The sequence below is a fragment of the Rhinoraja longicauda genome, chromosome 32 (assembly GCF_053455715.1).
Source record: "Rhinoraja longicauda isolate Sanriku21f chromosome 32, sRhiLon1.1, whole genome shotgun sequence".
Lineage (NCBI taxonomy): Eukaryota > Metazoa > Chordata > Chondrichthyes > Rajiformes > Arhynchobatidae > Rhinoraja > Rhinoraja longicauda.
Genome location: NC_135984.1, coordinates 22,567,744 through 22,585,654, shown reverse-complemented (window position 1 = coordinate 22,585,654; position 17,911 = coordinate 22,567,744). Strand labels below are relative to the sequence as shown.

Here is a 17,911-nt window from a genome sequence, read left to right as displayed (position 1 = left end):
GCGACATTCTCAAAATAATATAAAAGCACAGGGTGTCATTATCAGCAAACATTTTCATTAATCTGCTGCAAGACCTTGCAGTATTACGCGAGGAATGATGGTGCATACTTTGCTTAAAACTTTGGTGCCTTGAATCTAAAAAATGGCGGTTTAAAGTGAGCTGAAAGTTGAGGGAGAACACTATTGAACTCAAAGTTGTGAAAATGCAGAAATATGAATATTAACTTGCACAAAATGTATAAGAAAATAACTGCTGAAGTCTGAAGAAGGGTCTTGACCCGAAACGTCACCCATTCCTTCTCTCCTGAGATGCTGCCTGACCCGCTGAGTTGCTCCAGCATTTTGTGCACAAAATGTACCTCTCTTCTTTCCACAGCTGAAAATGCTCCTTATTAAATGCTGCGATATTTCCAATGAAGTACGGCCAACAGAGGTGGCAGACCCTTGGGTTGACTGCTTGCTTGAAGAGTACTTTACCCAGGTAAATGACACTTAGTAAAGTAACTTGTTTTGTAAAACGTAGACATGTTTTCTTTTAGTAAGGCATCTTTAATGAACCGACAAAGAGATAGCAGGCTTGGTTAAAAAAAATTGTGGGGTTATGGTGGAAGAGGATGTATTCCCTGTTTACTAGCATCATCAAGGTACATTATGGTGTGGGTCAAGTAGAAAGCCCATCATCACAGTCACAGGGCAATGATAAGGATTATCCAGTTGGGTTGTGGGTCCCTGGAATGCTCTGCCAGGGGTGGCAATGCCAGGATAGGATGTTGACATTGAAGAGGTTTTTAGATAGATGCAAAGATTATGCAGGGAATGAAGAGAAATGGATTCCATGCAGGCAGCAGAGATTAGTTTAACATGGCATCAGAGACATTATGGGCCGAAGGGCTCATTCCTGTGCTGTAGTATGTTCTACATTCTATCCTCCTTCTCATAGTTGCCTCTTGTTGTCATGTCTACCTCCCTTTCAGCCTCTATGTTTTTGTTTTTACCACCTCGCCTAGCATATTGCTCCTTACACTTATCATGCTTTGCTTTACCTACTAAATAGTCTCTAAATTTATCTTGCTGAATTGGCTACATAATCTCAAAACCTTGTTGATAAATTCTTAATGTTAATAAGGCCCAGCACTTGTATTTATTCATAATCTACCAATTTTCTTCCATATACTTCATCATGACAAGGCTGCACAGTGGCACAGTGGCACAGCTGGTAGAGCTGTTGTCACACTGTGTTGGAGACCTGCGTTTGATCCTGACCTCTGATGTTGAATTTGCACTTTCTCCTTGTGACTGCGTGGGCTTTCTCCAGGTGCTCCCACATCCCAAAGCCAAGTCATTTTGTAGGTTAATTAGCCCGAGTGTGCAGGGTGTGGATCCAAAAGTAGGATAAAATATAACTAGTGTAGATAAGTGATGTGATGTGGATAAGGGCGGCACGGTAGCGCAGCGGTAGAGTTGCTGCTTTACAGCGAATGCAGCGCCGGAGACTCAGGTTCGATCCTGACTCGGGCGCTGCACTGTAAGGAGTTTGTACGTTCTCCCCGTGACCTACGTGGGTTTTCTCCGAGATCTTCGGTTTCCTCCCACACTCCAAAGACGTACAGGTATGTAGGTTAATTGGCTGGGTAAATGTAAAAATTGTCCCTAGTGGGTATAGGATAGTGTTAATGTACGGGGATCGCTGGGCGGCACGGACTTGGTGGGCCGAAAAGGCCTGTTTCCGGCTGTATATATATGATATGATATGATATGAAGGGATATTTTTCCCTGTCGTATTTTTCAATCAACGAATCTTTCCTTTCAGCTTTTTCTTTAACTTTGTAAATTATATTCAGCTAACATCTTTGGAATATCCCTGGGAGAGCACATAACTTTGTCCAATCCATCCTGCAGATTATTTTTCTGACTTTAAATGAAATTGATAGGAAAGAAAGAAGCCATGTTTATCCTCCATCTGAATTTCTTCCCATTCTCCCTCTTCCAATCTCATCTGGATGTATTTAACAAATCATCATTCTTCTGCACCATTTCCCTTGGAATGACGAGTTCCAATTACAGTACATTGTCTGATTAGTGTGCTAGTTGTCTCTTCTAGGAATGCATTTTTGGCATCTTTCTCTAAAAGTTAATCAAAACTCGTTAGTATTTTTTAGATTGATGTGAGGTTTGGATAAAAATTCATGGAGCTGTTGATCTTTTGACTTGGTTGAAGCTCTGATTTGGTTCTGAAGCATACGTGCAGTTAAAGTGAAGGGTTGTACTTTGTCAATTTAGGTTATATCCTAAACCAAGATTCAAACCCGATTATGTTCAGACTAAAATTATGTTATGGGTTGGCCAGTTTTGGTTTAGATCAAAGTTTAGTTGGTTTGAGGGTAAAAAGTTTATAGTGGGCTTCATATTTAAAATCAACTGCATTGAAACTTGAGAACATCTTACCTTAACTTCTCTCCGAAAGCATCTGTAATATTGTCTCTGACGTTTCACTGCAGAGTGACAGAGAGAAGTCTGAAGGTCTCCCAGTTGCCCCTTTCATGGATCGGGATAAGGTCACCAAGCCCACAGCCCAGATTGGTTTCATCAAGTTTGTCCTCATACCAACGTTTGAAACGCTGATGAAGGTAAGCTAAGTAATAAATACAAAAGTCTCCATCACCTTCATCAAGATGAAGTGATGGGAGATGGATGTCAATTTATTTTTGCCACTTAGCAGTATTTCCAGGTGAGTTAAGTTATGGTCATTTGATATTTGTCTATTTCTCATACAGCCCATTCTGAGAGTAGGGTTATCATATCATATCATATATATACAGCCGGAAACAGGCCTTTTCGGCCCTCCAAGTCCGTGCCGCCCAGTGATCCCCGTACATTAACACTATCCTACACCCACTAGGGACAATTTTTTTTTTTACATCTACCCAGCCAATTAACCTACATACCTGTACGTCTTTGGAGTGTGGGAGGAAACCGAAGATCTCGGAGAAAACCCACGCAGGTCACGGGGAGAACGTACAAACTCCTTACAGTGCAGCACCCGTAGTCAGGATCGAACCTGAGTCTCCGGCGCTGCATTCGCTGTAAAGCAGCAACTCTACCGCTGCGCTACCGTGCCGCATAAGTACAAATAGTTTTTGCTGTGGGCCTACCTCCAAATAGATTAAAACTAACCAACCTTATTTCAGCTAGTACATCCTATCACACTGGAAAGAGAACCAATATCTAACCCTCTACATCATTCAATTCATGGGGAACTGCACTTTTGGTCTAATCAGCCCAAAGATCGCTCTGAGTTGAGTTTCCACCAGTTTTATTCTTCTCGTTTGGTTGAATAGTTTGCAATAAGCAGACTGTTTCTTTCCCCTTTCTGAACAAAAATCCTGACCCAAAATGTCACCGGTTCCATGTTCTCCAGAGATACAGCCTAACGTGCTAAGTTACTTCAGCATTTTGTGTCCTTTTGTGTAAACCATCATCTGCAGTTCCTTGTTTCTATAACGAGTCTGTTTCTGGCCACTTACACTGTATTTTGAGGATATGAGTGACAACAGAAAATCTGGCCAATATCACAATGGCCATTCAAAAAGTTACATTTACGTATATTCAAACTAATAACTAGGCAATTGTTGGCGTTGTTTAAATTAATAGAAGGTATCACAAAATGCTGGAGTAACTCAGTAGGTCAGGCAGCATCTCATAAGAGAAGGAATGGGTGACGTTTCGGGTCGAGACCCTTCTTCAGACTGATGTCAGGGGGGCGGGACAAAGGAAGGATATAGGTGGAGACAGGAAGATAGAGGGAGAACTGTGGACGGGGAGGGGAAGAGAGGGACAGAAGAACTATCTAAAGTTGGAGAAGTCAATGTTCATACCGCTGGGCTGCAAGCTGCCCAAGCGAAATATGAGGTGCTGTTCCTCCAATTTCCGGTGGGCCTCACTATGGCACTGGAGGAGGCCCATAACAGAAAGGTCAGACTGGGAGTGGGAGGGGGAGTTGAAGTGCTCAGTCACCGGGAGATCAGGTTGTTTAAAGCGGACTGAGTGAAGGTGTTGAGCGAAACAATCGCCGAGTCTGCGTTTGGTTTCGCCGATGTAAAGAAGTTGACATCTAGAGCAGTGGATACAATAGATGAGGTTGGATGAGGTGCAGGTGAACCTTTGTCTCACCTGGAAAGACTGTTTGGGACCTTGGATGGAGATGAGGTTGGAGGAGGTGCAGGTGGATGATCCATCCAAGGACCCAAGCAGTCTTTCCAGGTGAGATGCTGCCTGACCTGCTGAGTTACTCCAGCATTTTGTGATACCTTCGATTTGTACCAGCATTTGCAGTTATTTTCCTACACTTTAAATTAATAGATGTCATGGGCACACACTGTCAAAGAAAATGTATTAAACTGCTTCCAGTCAAAGTATTTATTCAAACCATGTGACATCAAATCTGGAAAATTTTGTTTTTTATCTCATTATCCAACTATCGCACATCATTCTACTTCTCTGGAGATCTAAATTATCGTACAATACTGCACGATGCTGGAAGCAATAGCTAAATTTGTGCTAAAGTTGTGAAAGATTCCTCTGCAATTCTAACTTTGTAACAAATCTTCTTTAAGGGAGGTTGGATTGTCCAGTTCATGAATCATAAACTCTTTAAATTTTACCCTTCGTCTATGGCTGAGATTGGGAAATCTGGGTAATTCTAACAAAAATCTTGGTCGATGGGGATACACTGCATAAAATTATCAATAATTGGATAAACGATTCCCCTAAATGTTCAATATTGGCCACAGAAAATGTGGTCAAGAAATTAAATCAAGTAGCGCTGTTTATTTTAGTGCAAAGAGAAAAAAATATACTTAATGCGTATTAAACCCAATAATGCCCATTGCCGAGCCATTTGCTTCACTCCAGAGTGTGACCAGTAATTGTTTGGCATGAGTGATGCTTGTATCTCTGAAGGCTCTGTATTCATGAGGGGAGCGGGGTTGGCCAGCATGCTATGAGGATGGGATGATGGGATGTCAACAATGGAATGCAGAGGTGTGGGGAGGCCTTGCTTAAAATTAGACCCACACTGCTTATGTTTTAAAGATTGGGCAAAATAAATTCAGTCAGCATTACAAATGTGTAATAATTGATTATACAATATAAGAGGAAAGGAAACATACTTTCAAATATCTTTGGAAGTCAATGGTTTAAATTACTTGGCATGCATCACTTCACAATGACTAGGTGACCATTATTGGCCACTATACCACACTTATAACGTGAATTAAATTGCACTAATCATTGTATATTCTGCTGTTAGTTATTCCCGCAGATTGAAGAAGCTACAGTACAGCCGCTGCGAGATTCCAGGGATCGTTACGAGGAGCTGAAGCAGGTTGATGATGCTATGAACGAGGTAAATGGATACAGACACCGATTTGTAGTTGATGAAAATACATTGCGATCTGAACTCCACAACTGACTTTTTCTCTGCACCGGTTACATATGTAGTTTAGTTTGGTTCAGAGATACAGCATGGAAGCAGGCCCTTCGGCCCACCGAGTCTGTGCCGACCAGTGATCCACGCACACTAACACCATCCTGCACACACTGGGGGACAATTTACAATTTTGCCAAGCCAATTAAGCTACAAACCTGTACATCTTTGGAGTGTGGTTGGAAACCAGAGCACCCGGAGAAAACCCACACGGCCATGCGGAGTGCGTACAAACTCCTTACAGATAGCACCCGTAGTCAGGATCGAACCCAGGTCTCTGGTGCTGTAAGGCAGCAGCTCTACCGCTGCGCCACCATGCCACCATGTAAGGAATTCAAATTGTAGATTTTGTTTCTGACGCTCCTTTCAAAGAGCAATCCTAGTCCTTTGTGGATAGGACAGGTTTGGAGGGATATGGACCAAACGCGGGCAGGTGGGACTAGTGTAGCTGGGACATGTGGGCTAGTTGGGCCGAGAGGCCTGTTTCCACACTGTATCACTCTATGACTCTAGTCCTATGTGAGAAGAGGTTTACCAGAATGCTGCTGGATAAGAGGGTGTTTGCCGTAAGAGGAGGTTGGACATACTTATATTGCTTTCTCTGGAATGATGGAGGCTGAGAGAAGGCCTGATATATAAATATCGCCTTTATTAGGCATAAATACAGGCAGAATGTTAATCCCATGGTGGAAATATCAAAGTCTATAGGGTATAGCTTTAAGGTGAGAGATGCAAAGTTTCAAGGATGTATGGAGCAAGGTTTTTTGCACTGAGATTGGTGGATCCCCGTAACACATTGCCAGGGTGGCAGTGTAGACAGATACAAAAGTGGCATTTCAGAGGCTTTTAAATATGCACATGGATCAGCAGAGTATGGAGGGATATGGGTCACATGCAGGCAGAGGAGATTCGTTTAACTTGACATCATGTTCGGCACAGACACTGTGGGCCTGTTTCTGTGCTGTACTGTTCTCTGCTCAATGTTCTATTACTGTAGCATCTCTTGGTAATTCCATCATTGCTTCCAATACTGCCTGTCTTTGTGTCACTGGTATTCACAGCTACCTAATCCACCAAATCATGAATACATATGGCAAATCATTGATGCTGCAATACAGATTTGACTGGATACCAATAGTCACATCTGTCAGTTCGAATACCTGCTCATTATTCCTGCTTCCTTTCTTCCACCCTCAGCAAATGCCCTAACCATCTTAATAATCTGCCTTTAATTCTGAAGCCGATAGTTTCTTGTGAAAGATTTTGGCTTCCTGAAGTCCCTTATGGCTAAAGGTTCATAAAATAATATCTTGTCAAGTCCCATTTTCCATCGCATTTGACGTCACCTCAGAATATTCGGTCAGGTTTTCCATGATCTCCTCTTCACAATTCCATTATAGCTCTCTGATAATTGTCCAGTGGCCAACATACCTAACTATAATCATGGATCCAAGTAATATCCTGACTGCAGACTTCTGGCTAAATTGTACATAATAACCCAGTTTTTCTCCTTCATCTCTCCCAAACTGAAGGGTGACGTAAGATTTTCAAACAAAAAAGGAATTGTTCCCAAATCAAGAAAACTTGAAAAGTTTATAATCCGAGCATTTCAAATACACTCAAAGCTACTTCCGTTGAACCTTTGAGATTTGTCATGCTTTGGTGAAGTATTTTGCTTCATTTCAGATAGATTACTTCTGTTGCCTCCCTATCTTTGATTCGGTATTACTTTTCTTGGAATGTCTAGAATTTTATCCTCTTCCTTTATTTAACTATCAATTTAATATCATGTTTCAATGCTTGATTTATTACATTCAAGTATTTGCATGCCGATTACTACAATAACTTTTCTTTGTTTAACTTTAAAAGTTGCGGAAGAAATCAGAAAATACTCCCCTTGGATGGAAGAAGAACTAATATTCATAGTAAGTAGATTTCTACCATCATGAAGTTCTGATACATGTCAATCAGAAAGCAAAAGGAAAACATGAGATGATATTAGTGTAAATACTTTCGTTGGATTATGATATTTGAAACAAAGTTTCGCGTCTACAATTATTATGGATCAGTCTGTAAAAATTATTGGTATTATGGGAATCAGTTATGATGGATGGAACCAGAAATGGTCTGTTAAATTGATTGATGAGCGGAGATCTGCTGATCAGGGATGCGATAATTGCTCTTCACAATTTGTTCTTCACAAATAAGGAACGATAACATGAGCAATAAAGATGTGAATTAATAGTAATACCAACAAGATATTGAACAGTTTAATTTAGGGATACAGCGCGGAAACAGGCCCTTCGGCCCACCAGGTCCACGCCGACCAGCGATCCCCGCATATTAACAAGATCCTACACACACTAGGGACAATGTTTACATTTACCGAGTCAATTTACCTACATACCTGTACGTCTTTGGAGTGTAGGAAGGAACTGCCGATGCTGGTTTACACCGAAGATGGACACAAAATGCTGGAGTAACTCAGCGGGTCAGGCAGCATCTTTGGAGAAAAGGAATAGGTGACGTTTTGGGTTGTGACCCTTCTTCATACTGTGGTCAGCCGCCTTCAGATTGCAGTCTGAAGAAGGGTTCAGACTCAAAACGTCACCTATTATTTTTCTCCAGAGATGACCCGCTGAGTTACTCCAGCTTTTTTGTCAATCTTCAAGATAATGAATCAATACTAGACATCAGATGGACAGAATATTGGACTGCAATACACTCACAGGTTCAGCATTGGCTTCAGCAGCCGCTATTAATTCTATCGAGCTGAGGGTCTAGATACACTTTATAGTGTTAATATTTTAACAGCTTCCCAATTATCCCCATAGTTTGTTCAAAAAGCTTTGGAAGTTTATTCTTCACAAATATGCAGTCAGGTCCCGTAGGAAATTAATATTAGTACAAATGCTTCAAAAAGGTTATCAAAATAATTATGTTGTCTTCCTGGGACTCCATTACTAGATTTACAAAATGCACAATACCAGGGTGGTTTTGTGCAGTAAGGAAGATCTTGGGTACAGAATCCTGTTATTTAATCTTCCTAGAATGGTATTAGGGAATATTACATTGGCTTGAGAGTCCCCAAAGTGGCGTGAAAAATAAATCAGCCCGGAGTCCTGATCAAGAACCAGTGCCCCCTGGTGGGCATATTTGCTTTGAACAAATATTTAACATCACCCAAATAAGGACATGGGGAGAAGGCAGGAGAATGGGGTTAACATGTATAAATAGATCAGTCATGGCCTAATTCTGCTCCTATGTCTTATGGGGTCTTATAATATTGGCCAGATTTGGCTCTTGACACACTCGCAGATGAATGCCCTGCTCCATTTTTATTCTGTGATACCATAATTGGAACTTATTCACAAAATGCTGGAGTAACTCAGCAGGTCAGGCAGCATCTCGGGAGAGAAGGAATGGGCGAAGTTTTGGGTCGAGATCCTTCTTCAGACTGATGTCAGGGGGGCGGGACAAAGGAAGGATATAGGTGGAGACAGGAAGATAGAGGGAGATCTGGGAAGGGGGAGGGGAAGGGAGGGACAGAGGAACTATCTAAAGTTGGAGAAGTCGATGTTCATACCACTGGGCTGCAAGCTGCCCAGGCGAAATATGTGGTGCTGTTCCTCCAATTTCCGGTGGGCCTCACTATGACACTGGAGGAGGCCCATGACAGAAAGGTCAGACTGGGAATGGGAGGGGGAGTGATCGGCCACCGGGAGATCAGATTGGCCAACGCGGACCGAGCACAGGTGTTGAGCGAAGCGATCGCCGAGCCTGCGTTTGGTCTCGCCGATGTAAATAAGCTGACATCTGGAGCAGCGGATGCAATAGATGAGGTTGGAGGAGGTGCAGGTGAACCTCTGTCTCACCTGGAAAGACTGCTTGGGTCCTTGGATGGAGTTGAGGGGGGAGGTTAAAGGACAGGTGTCATTGGGCAAATGCCCCGAAGCTGGTTCGCACCAACTGAACCAAGACCATGGAAAATATTGAGGTCCTTCAGCACATGAAATTGGGGAAGGAAAGCAAGGCAATCAAACAGAACAAAAATGGGGTTATTTTCTTGTTTCAATTATCCAAAGCTAAATAGATATTTTTTTTAAACGTTCTCCTCTATAGGTGTACAACCCACAAATACTGCTTTGGGCCTACAGCTTTTGACTTGAAGAAAGCGTTGGGTGCCAATGGTGTATAATCTATCATGTGGAATGAAGTTACGTCAATCGGCTCTTAACCTCCATGGACAGGCCTTCAGGGATGAGTGCATCAGAGTCTGATCTCAAGTTGTTGCAGCAAACAGCATCTATGTTTTCACTGTTTGAAGCATGTAATTACTTTTGCACTGTACATTTTAGAGCCCTCGAATCTTTTTCGCTGTGCTGACTCGTCAGATTTTGTTGCTCAAATTTTAGCTCTCTTTTCTAACACTGGAAACACAAAAACGAGACTTGGAATTTATGAAATTCATTATTTTTCAGTGCAGAGAATTTAATTCAACGCCATTGGAAGAGATTTTTTTTCCACTTGTGTATGCCACTGAAATAGTGTAGGGACTCAAACAACTTTTCCACGAGTTAAATATTCATAAGAAATAGTGCCTTTCCTAGTATTGAATCTATCTGGTCCAGTCCCTTTCCCCAAATCGAACAAACACCAAGTTGTTCAAACTCCAGGAGAAGACACTGACTGCTGGAGTAACTCAGCAGGTCAGGCAGCATCTCAGGAGAACACAGCAATGGTTGGGTCAGGGCCCTTCTTCAAACTCTAGAGATGTTCTGAGAAAGACACAAAGTGACTCAGCGGGTCAAGAGGCATCCCTGGAGAACACAGATTGGGGATGTTTCGGGACGGGACCCTTCTTCAGCCTGATTAGGATTCAGACTCTAGGGATAATCTGTTTGCAAACATTTAATAGTTGTCAATGTCTTTCTCATTCCTGAGAGAAACATAGAAACATAGAAAATAGGTGCAGGAGGAGGCCATTCAGCCCTTCGAGCCAGCACCGCCATTCATTGTGATCATGGGTGATCATCCACAATCAGTAACCTGTACCCAACTTTTCCCCATATCCCTTGATTCCACTAGCCCCCAGAGCTCTATCTAACTCAGACAGAACCATTTGATAACTTTAAACGCACCAAGTAAAGAGCCCATTCTCTCTACCACCTGCATTCAAAACATAGCACAGTGAAACCAGTTGCTCAACTTCTAAAAATTACATTCATTAATACCCTCACAAAACCAATACTTAATTTATTAATTGTTCTTGCAATTCAAAGATTTTTGAGCCTCGCAGTACAGATGAAATGAATGTTGATATATTTAGATTTGTTTTGATTTTAGATATGACTGGCATTTGTTTCCAGGACATTGTTGTAGTAAGTAACACAATAAATGATGTTCTAAATGCACAAAATGTCTTGTTCTGAACACGGGCATCACTATAATTCATACAGCACTTTCTATAAAACATACACCCTCATCACGGTCCACTCTCAGCTGGTGTGAGGAAGGGGAGTAATGTGAAAACTATTACCGTAAATCTTGCAATAACAGACCTCGACATAGCGGACTTCGGTCGCAGTGGACCAAGACTCCCCTTGCACCTCGCCCCCACCTCCGCTAGTTACCCAGTGAGCTGACGTCAACTTAGCGTGCTTCCGGTTGTGAGAGCGGAGAGAGTGAGCAGCATGAAGATCACGTGTGTACCAGACTCGTTTTTGGTGCACCACATGTGCCCCCTGTCGTGAATCCCCCCCCCCCCCCCAACATCACATTTCTTCCCTTCCGATCTTGGGTTAAAATTTACCCCCCTCTCACTCAGTTATAGCGAACAATTGGCAATAATGGACACCACCCCCGCCCTCCCTCCTGTGGTCTGCTATTGCATGGGTTTATTGTACGAGCCGCCTTGTCCATATCCTAGTGGAGGATGGACAAACAGCAATCCATTTTCTGTTGCATGTGCAAATTTCGGGTGAGTTCGGTATTTTCCCTTGTCCACAATCCAAAGTAACCAATTTCACGAAACAGTAGCTTGACCCTTGTCAGCCTCTTCAGAAGCGGAAGGTTAAATTGAGATGAAAAAATTGCTTAAGAGGAAGAGATGGAATTTATCTAATAGTTACGTGGAATAAGAATAATTTTTGAGGAAAGACTCTAAATATGCAATATTTCAAAATAAAAATTTGAAGTCTCATACATTGTGGAATAATAATATATCCCCCAAACTGTAAGCCTAGTCTAGCATGGCTTTGTTTGTTAATAATGTACATTGAAGAGAATTTTTACACACAACACAAAAAATTGGGAGTTCCATGAATTTGGCTCTCTGCCATAGTTTCTGATTAGTAATCAGATCTGACTGCATATAGTGTGTAGAGATTTGTGATCACAGAGTTGCTGCTTAACTTTTGCATTTTTAAAAAAACGTTCGCAATGTTTTATTGCAAAGCACAGCCTTTGTAATACCACTTTTTTTTCTTGAGGAAGGAACTCCTCCGTTACACAATGGCTCCTGCAAGACACAATGCTATGATTGTTTACAGTTACCAAGGAGATGGGAATGATGTACCTTAGCAATGACCAAACCAGACTTTCAGATTTAAACTGTTCTGCAAGACATCGCAGAACCTTTGCTCAAGAGGTCAAATATCCAGTTTTAAGAAACTTCAAGCCTTGTTTGCTAATCTTAATTAACTGTAAAGACTAGTATGTTGCTGGCGAAATGGCATTGAACTGTTTCGCTGTTTCTATTATTGTTCTGGCTTCTTGCTGCTTGAAATTAGTTTCCATAAGTTAGTAAACCAGTTCTTAAAAAGGCAGAATTTTTCTTGTCCATGGCCTTATTGAAAGTTTGTCAGCATCAATTCTGTGTAAGCAGGGAAAGATGATTTTTGAACACAGCACTCCAAGGTGGATCCTATGCTCCTTGTGCAATCGTCAGCTGACCAACGACCTGAACGAGTTCTACTGTAAGTTCGATAGGCAGAAACATAACCCTAGTACCCTTTCCCCCAACCACTCCTCCCCAATCACCACTTTACATCTACTTACAGCCTGACTCCCCACCCACTCCTCCCCAATCACCACTTCACACCCGCTTACAGCCTGACTCCAGTCTGCAAAGACTGGGCCCTCGTCCACTACCCACCCCCCTCCTTGCTTCCCAACATCAGTCTGGCCACTTCTCCATCACAAACAATAGCAATCGAGGAGGTAGAAAAGCTATTCAGGAGACAGAAAAGCCGGAAATCTCCAGGACCGGACAATGTTTCCCCCTCTACCCTCAAGCTCTGTGCCGAACAACTGACACCAGTCTGGACACACATTTTCAATCAGTCCCTACAAACCTGCCCTGTCCCTGCCTGCTTTAAAGTCACCACTATTGTTGCTGTACCCAAAAAGACAATGATTACCGGTCTTAATGACTACAGGCCTGTCACACTAACCTCTGTAATCATGAAGACCCTTGAAAGACTTGATGTCTTTCCCACCTGAGGCCCACCTGAAAAAACATCACAAGCCCCCTGCTGGACCCCCTGCTGTTTGCACACTGGCCCAATAGATCAGTGGACGATGCAGTCAACCTAGGTCTGCACTTCATCCTCCAGCACCTTGACCGCCAGGATTTTGTTTGTGGACTTTAGCTCTGCATTCAACACCATTGTGCCAGAGCTACTACACTCCAAACTCTCCAAGTTGACTGGGCTGAACCCCTGTGTCAGTGGTTCATCAACTTCCTGACATGCAGAAAGCAGCATATGTGGCTGGGAAAGCACATCTCGGACCCACAGACCCTCAGCATAGGAGCACCGCAAGGCTGCGTACTCTCCCCTCTACTTTACTCTCTCTACACCAATGACTGCACCTCCACAGACTCCTCTGTCAAGCTTCTCAAATTTGCAGGTGACACAACCCTGATTGGACTGATCCAGGATGGGGAGGAATCTGCCTACAGACAGGAAGTGACACAGCTGGCGTCCTGGTGCCATCGCAACAACCTGGAGCTCAATGCTCTTAAGACGGTGGAAGTAATTGTAGACTTTCAAAGAGCTCCCCCTCCTCTCCCCCCACTCACCATCAACAACACCACAGTCACATCTGTGGAGTCATTTAAGTTCCTTGGAACCATCATCTCCAGGGACTTTAAATGGGGGGCCACCATCGACTCCACAGTCAAAAAGGCCCAACAGAGGATGTACCTCCTTCGGCAGCTGAGAAAACACAATCTGCCACAGGCGATGATGGTCCAGTTTTATATTGCCATCAAGGAGTCTGTCCTCACCTTCTCCATCATGGTCTGGTTTGGCTCAGCCACCAAGCATAACATCCGGAGGCTGCAGCGCATCGTTCGATCAGCCGAGAAGGTTGTTGGCTGCAACCTTCCCCCCCCATTGACGAACTGTAGACTGCAAGGGCTAGGAAGTGAGCGGGTAAGATAATCCTTGACCCCTCTCACCCTGGCCACAACTCTTTGGAGCACTTCCCTCTGTGTCAAAGCCGCCACTGCCAGACATAAAAACACATTTTTTACCACGAGCAGTAGCTCTACTCAACAGCCAAAGGTCTGTAGTCTCCTTTTGCTCTGGTATTTTATTTCATTCTTCACGTTTAAATTATAATGTTTTATTTTTAATTGTCTACTGTATATCATGTTGTTACTTGCGAGCAAAGCACCAAGGCAAATTTCTTGCATACGTACATACTTGGCTAATGAAATTCATTCAATTCGATTCAATGCTAGTGAGCTTAAAGAATAATAAGATTTCAATGCAGGACCATAATTGTGACAAAATGGAATGCTCTTAAAATAATGTGGGGTTATTTTATATGAGATGGGGTATCTCATCCGTATTCAAGGATCTCATCATTCTGTTACTTGAGTAGGAAGGAACTGCAGATGCTGGTTTAAACCGAAGATAGACACAAAAAGCTGGAGTAACTCAGTGGGACAGGCAGCATCTCTGGAGAGAAGGAATGGGTAACATTTCGGGTTGAGACTGAAAGTCACGGGAAAGGGAAACAAGAGGTGTAGAAGAGCTGGCTCGAAGGGCCGAATGGCCTCCTCCTGCACCTATTTTCTATGTTTGTAAGATGATGAAGAGAAATATAGAACAATGGATGAAAGATGTGCAAAAAAGTAATGATGATAAAGGAAACAGGCCATTGTTAGCTGTTTGTAGGGTGAAAACGAGAAGCCGGTGCTACTTGGGTGGGAGAGATAGAGAGAGAGAGAGGGTTAGAGAAATTAGAGAATTAGAAGTTAGGGAAATCAATATTCATACCACTGGGCGGTAAGCTGCCCAAGTGAAATATGAGATGATGTTCCTCCAATTTGCGTTTAGCCTCATGACAATGGAGGAGAACTAGGACAGAAAGGTCAGTGTGGGAATGGGAAGGAGAATTAAAGTGTTCAGCAACCGTGATATCAGGTAGGTTCAGGCAGACTGAGCGAAGGTGTTTAGCAAAACAATCGCCCAGTCTAGGGCGATTGTTGTACGTTTCGTCTTGCCGATGTATAAGAGTCCACATCTTGAACAACGGATACAGTAGATGAGGTTGAAGGAGGTGCAAGTGAACCTCTGCTTAACCTGAAAGGATTGTCGGGGTCCCTGGAAAGAGTCGAGGGAGGAGGTGTAGGGACAGGTGTTGCATCTTCTGCAGTTGCAGGGGAAGGTACCTGGGGAGGGGGTGGTTTGGGTGGGAAGGGATGAGTTACCCAGGGAGTTGCGGCGAGAAACGGTCTCTGCAGAAAGCGGAAAGGTGTGTAGATGGGAAGATGTGACTATTGTTGGGATCCCATTGGAGGTGGCGAAAAATTCAGAGGATTATCTATTACGTGAATTTGCTGTCAAAATGGCTGCTCAGCATTTCCCCCCTCTCCTGGTTCCACTCAAAATGTCGACCATCCCTCTGCCTCCACAGACGCTGCTCGACAGAGCTATCTCTCCGTTTTGAGGCTGCAAAGATCATCAGGTGAAGGAGACAGACAATAATAAAAGATTGTTCAGTGAACAATCTGGTCCTGAACTCCTCCAAAACAAAGGAACTTATAATTGACTTTAGAAAAACCAGTGGAGATTACGACCCACTCTACATCAATGGGGTCTGCGTGGAAAGGGTACCAGCTTTCAGGTTCCTGGGTACGCACATCGCAGAGGATCTCACCTGGTCTACCAACACCATCACCACAGTAAAGAAGGCACAGCAGAGACTCCACTTCCTGAGGATCCTCAGGAAAACCAACCTGCAGGAGAAGCTCATGTTGTCCTTCTATCGCTGCTCCATCGAGAGTGTGCTGGCATACTGTATAACCACATGGTATGCCAGCTGCTCAGAAAAGGACAGGAAGGCCCTTCAGAGGGTCATCACGACGGCCCAGAAAATCATCGGCTGCTCACTGCCCTCCCTGGAGCACCTGTTCAGCCTGCGCTGCCTCAGTAGAGCAGGCAAAATAATAAAAGATCCATCCCACCCCGGCCACCGTCTGTTTGTTCATCTGCCCTCTGGTCGACGTTTCAGGTCAATCAAATCCCGAACAAACAGACTTAAGAACAGTTTTTACCCCAGGGCCATACGAGAACTGAACACTACCTGTGCACTAGGCAACACCGTTAAAAAATCTTGTACTTAATTTAATTGTATTTATGTATTTATTTGTTTTTGCATTTATTGCATATATGTTTGTACGCACCGTCAGGATTGGCTGTTTTTTAATTTCGTTGTACTCGTTGCAATGACAATAAATGAATATTATTAAAGGGTCTCAGCATCGGCAACAAGGCTGAAATGAAGAGCAATTTCATCTTGCAGAGTGCTGAGAATATTTAGAATTCTCTATCTGTGATGGATGTTTGATTCAATGGATTGTACATCACAAATGATAAATGATCCACTTTATTAAGTGTAAAGGACACCAAGTGCTGGATTATGCCAGCGGATCAGGCAGCATCTCTGGAGAATATGGATAGGTGACATTTCGGGCTGGGACTCTTTTTTTTTTTTTTTTTTTTTTTTTTTTGAAAAGCATGTGTACAAATAGAAATAAAAGACAAATTTGTTACAAAGTTCTTACATAGCTTCAATTTTTAAATTTTTAAGGAGAGAAAATAAAAAATAAAGCAGAAAGAAAAAAAAAACTATAAACTATTGAAAAGAGAGAATAAGAAAATTAAAAAAAAGGTATAACTATAAAAATTAAATGGGGTAGATCCGGGAGACAATAACCACAGTTGTACATCCAACCCTAAACTCAAGTTTCAACTTTTAATTTAAAATTTTTATTTTAGTCCTGTGCCAAACCCATTTACTTTTCTAAAAATTCAATAAATGGAGACCATATTTTAAAAAATAACTCAGGTTTGTCAATTAAGGCAAATCTTATTTTTTCCAAATGCAGGGTCTCTGTCATTTCCGTAGTCCACATTTTAATTGTGGGGGTTATTGTTTTTTTCCAAAATTTAAGTATTAATTTTTTCGCAGTTATTAAACTGTAATCAAGAAAATGGACTCTTCTACTGAAGGAGAGTCCTGACCATACTCATGTTCTCTAAAGATGGTGCCTGACCCACTGAGTTACTCGAGCACATAGTGTCATGTTTGTAAACCAGCACGCGTTGTTCCTCGTTTCTACATTTTCTTATTGTATTGTGTTGCTTCCATATTTAAATACACATGAAATGGCAGCAGCCATGGCCTACAGTGCTCTTTGTCCTTTATGCCCTTCTTCCTCCTTTGTCCTTTGTAAAATCATGGCTGCTCTTCGGCCTCAACTCCGTTTTCCTGCTGAACCCACTACACTCGAGTCCCTGCAATCGAAACGTTTCTGCCCCTCAGCCACGAATGCATTCAGTGCCTCAGCATCTCTAGCCATCACGGATAGAGAATGCTAAAGAATCCCAACCCTATTTGAGAGATGAAATCGCTCGTCATTTCAGCCTTGTTGCTGAGAATGAGGCCCTTGGTTCAAAATCGTGCACCAGATGAATCATCTTCGCAGTATCGAATTACGAGCTGTTGGAGGAACTTGGCAGACCAAGCAGCATCTGCTAATGGAGGCAGAAGGATGGTTGAAATTTTGGATGGAGCTATGTGAGGTAAGGGGATGATGGCTAGATGGAGGCCCTCCTCACCTGGTTCCACCCTTTGCTTTCCAAGTCCTTCCCTCCTCCCCTCCCCCCCCCCCCCTTCACCTCTTTCTACTGACCATCTCCTCTCCATACTCTTAATGCTGATACAAGATCACAACCCAAAACATTGACTATCCATCTGCATTCACCAATGCAGCTTGACTCCCTAAATTCCTCTGCCAGTTTGATTTATGTTCCAGCCAGTAGTCTCTTGTGTTTCCATCTTCACAGCATCTACTCTGTCAATATACGTACCATGAAAGAAGATTTGTAGCATCTAATCGCTGCACTG

General features: G+C 42.8%; 1 protein-coding gene across 6 annotated transcripts in view; it reads left to right on the top strand.

Annotated features, from left to right (window-relative positions):
* LOC144608831 (high affinity cGMP-specific 3',5'-cyclic phosphodiesterase 9A-like) overlaps positions 1–17,911 on the top strand; it is a 91,827-nt gene that overhangs the window by 56,279 nt on the left and 17,637 nt on the right. For 3 of the 6 annotated variants that reach the window (XM_078427001.1, XM_078427002.1, XM_078426998.1), the window contains 5 exons: positions 377–481; positions 2,499–2,627; positions 5,309–5,404; positions 7,355–7,410; positions 9,608–10,852. In XM_078427001.1, coding sequence (XP_078283127.1) covers positions 377–481; positions 2,499–2,627; positions 5,309–5,404; positions 7,355–7,402 — 378 coding nt within the window. In that variant the 3' untranslated portion in view covers positions 7,403–7,410; positions 9,608–10,852. Of the gene's footprint in view, positions 1–376; positions 482–2,498; positions 2,628–5,308; positions 5,405–7,354; positions 7,411–9,607; positions 10,853–15,415; positions 15,484–17,911 lie in introns of those variants that run through there. The other 3 variants (XM_078426999.1, XM_078427000.1, XM_078427003.1) reach the window with 3 other exon arrangements.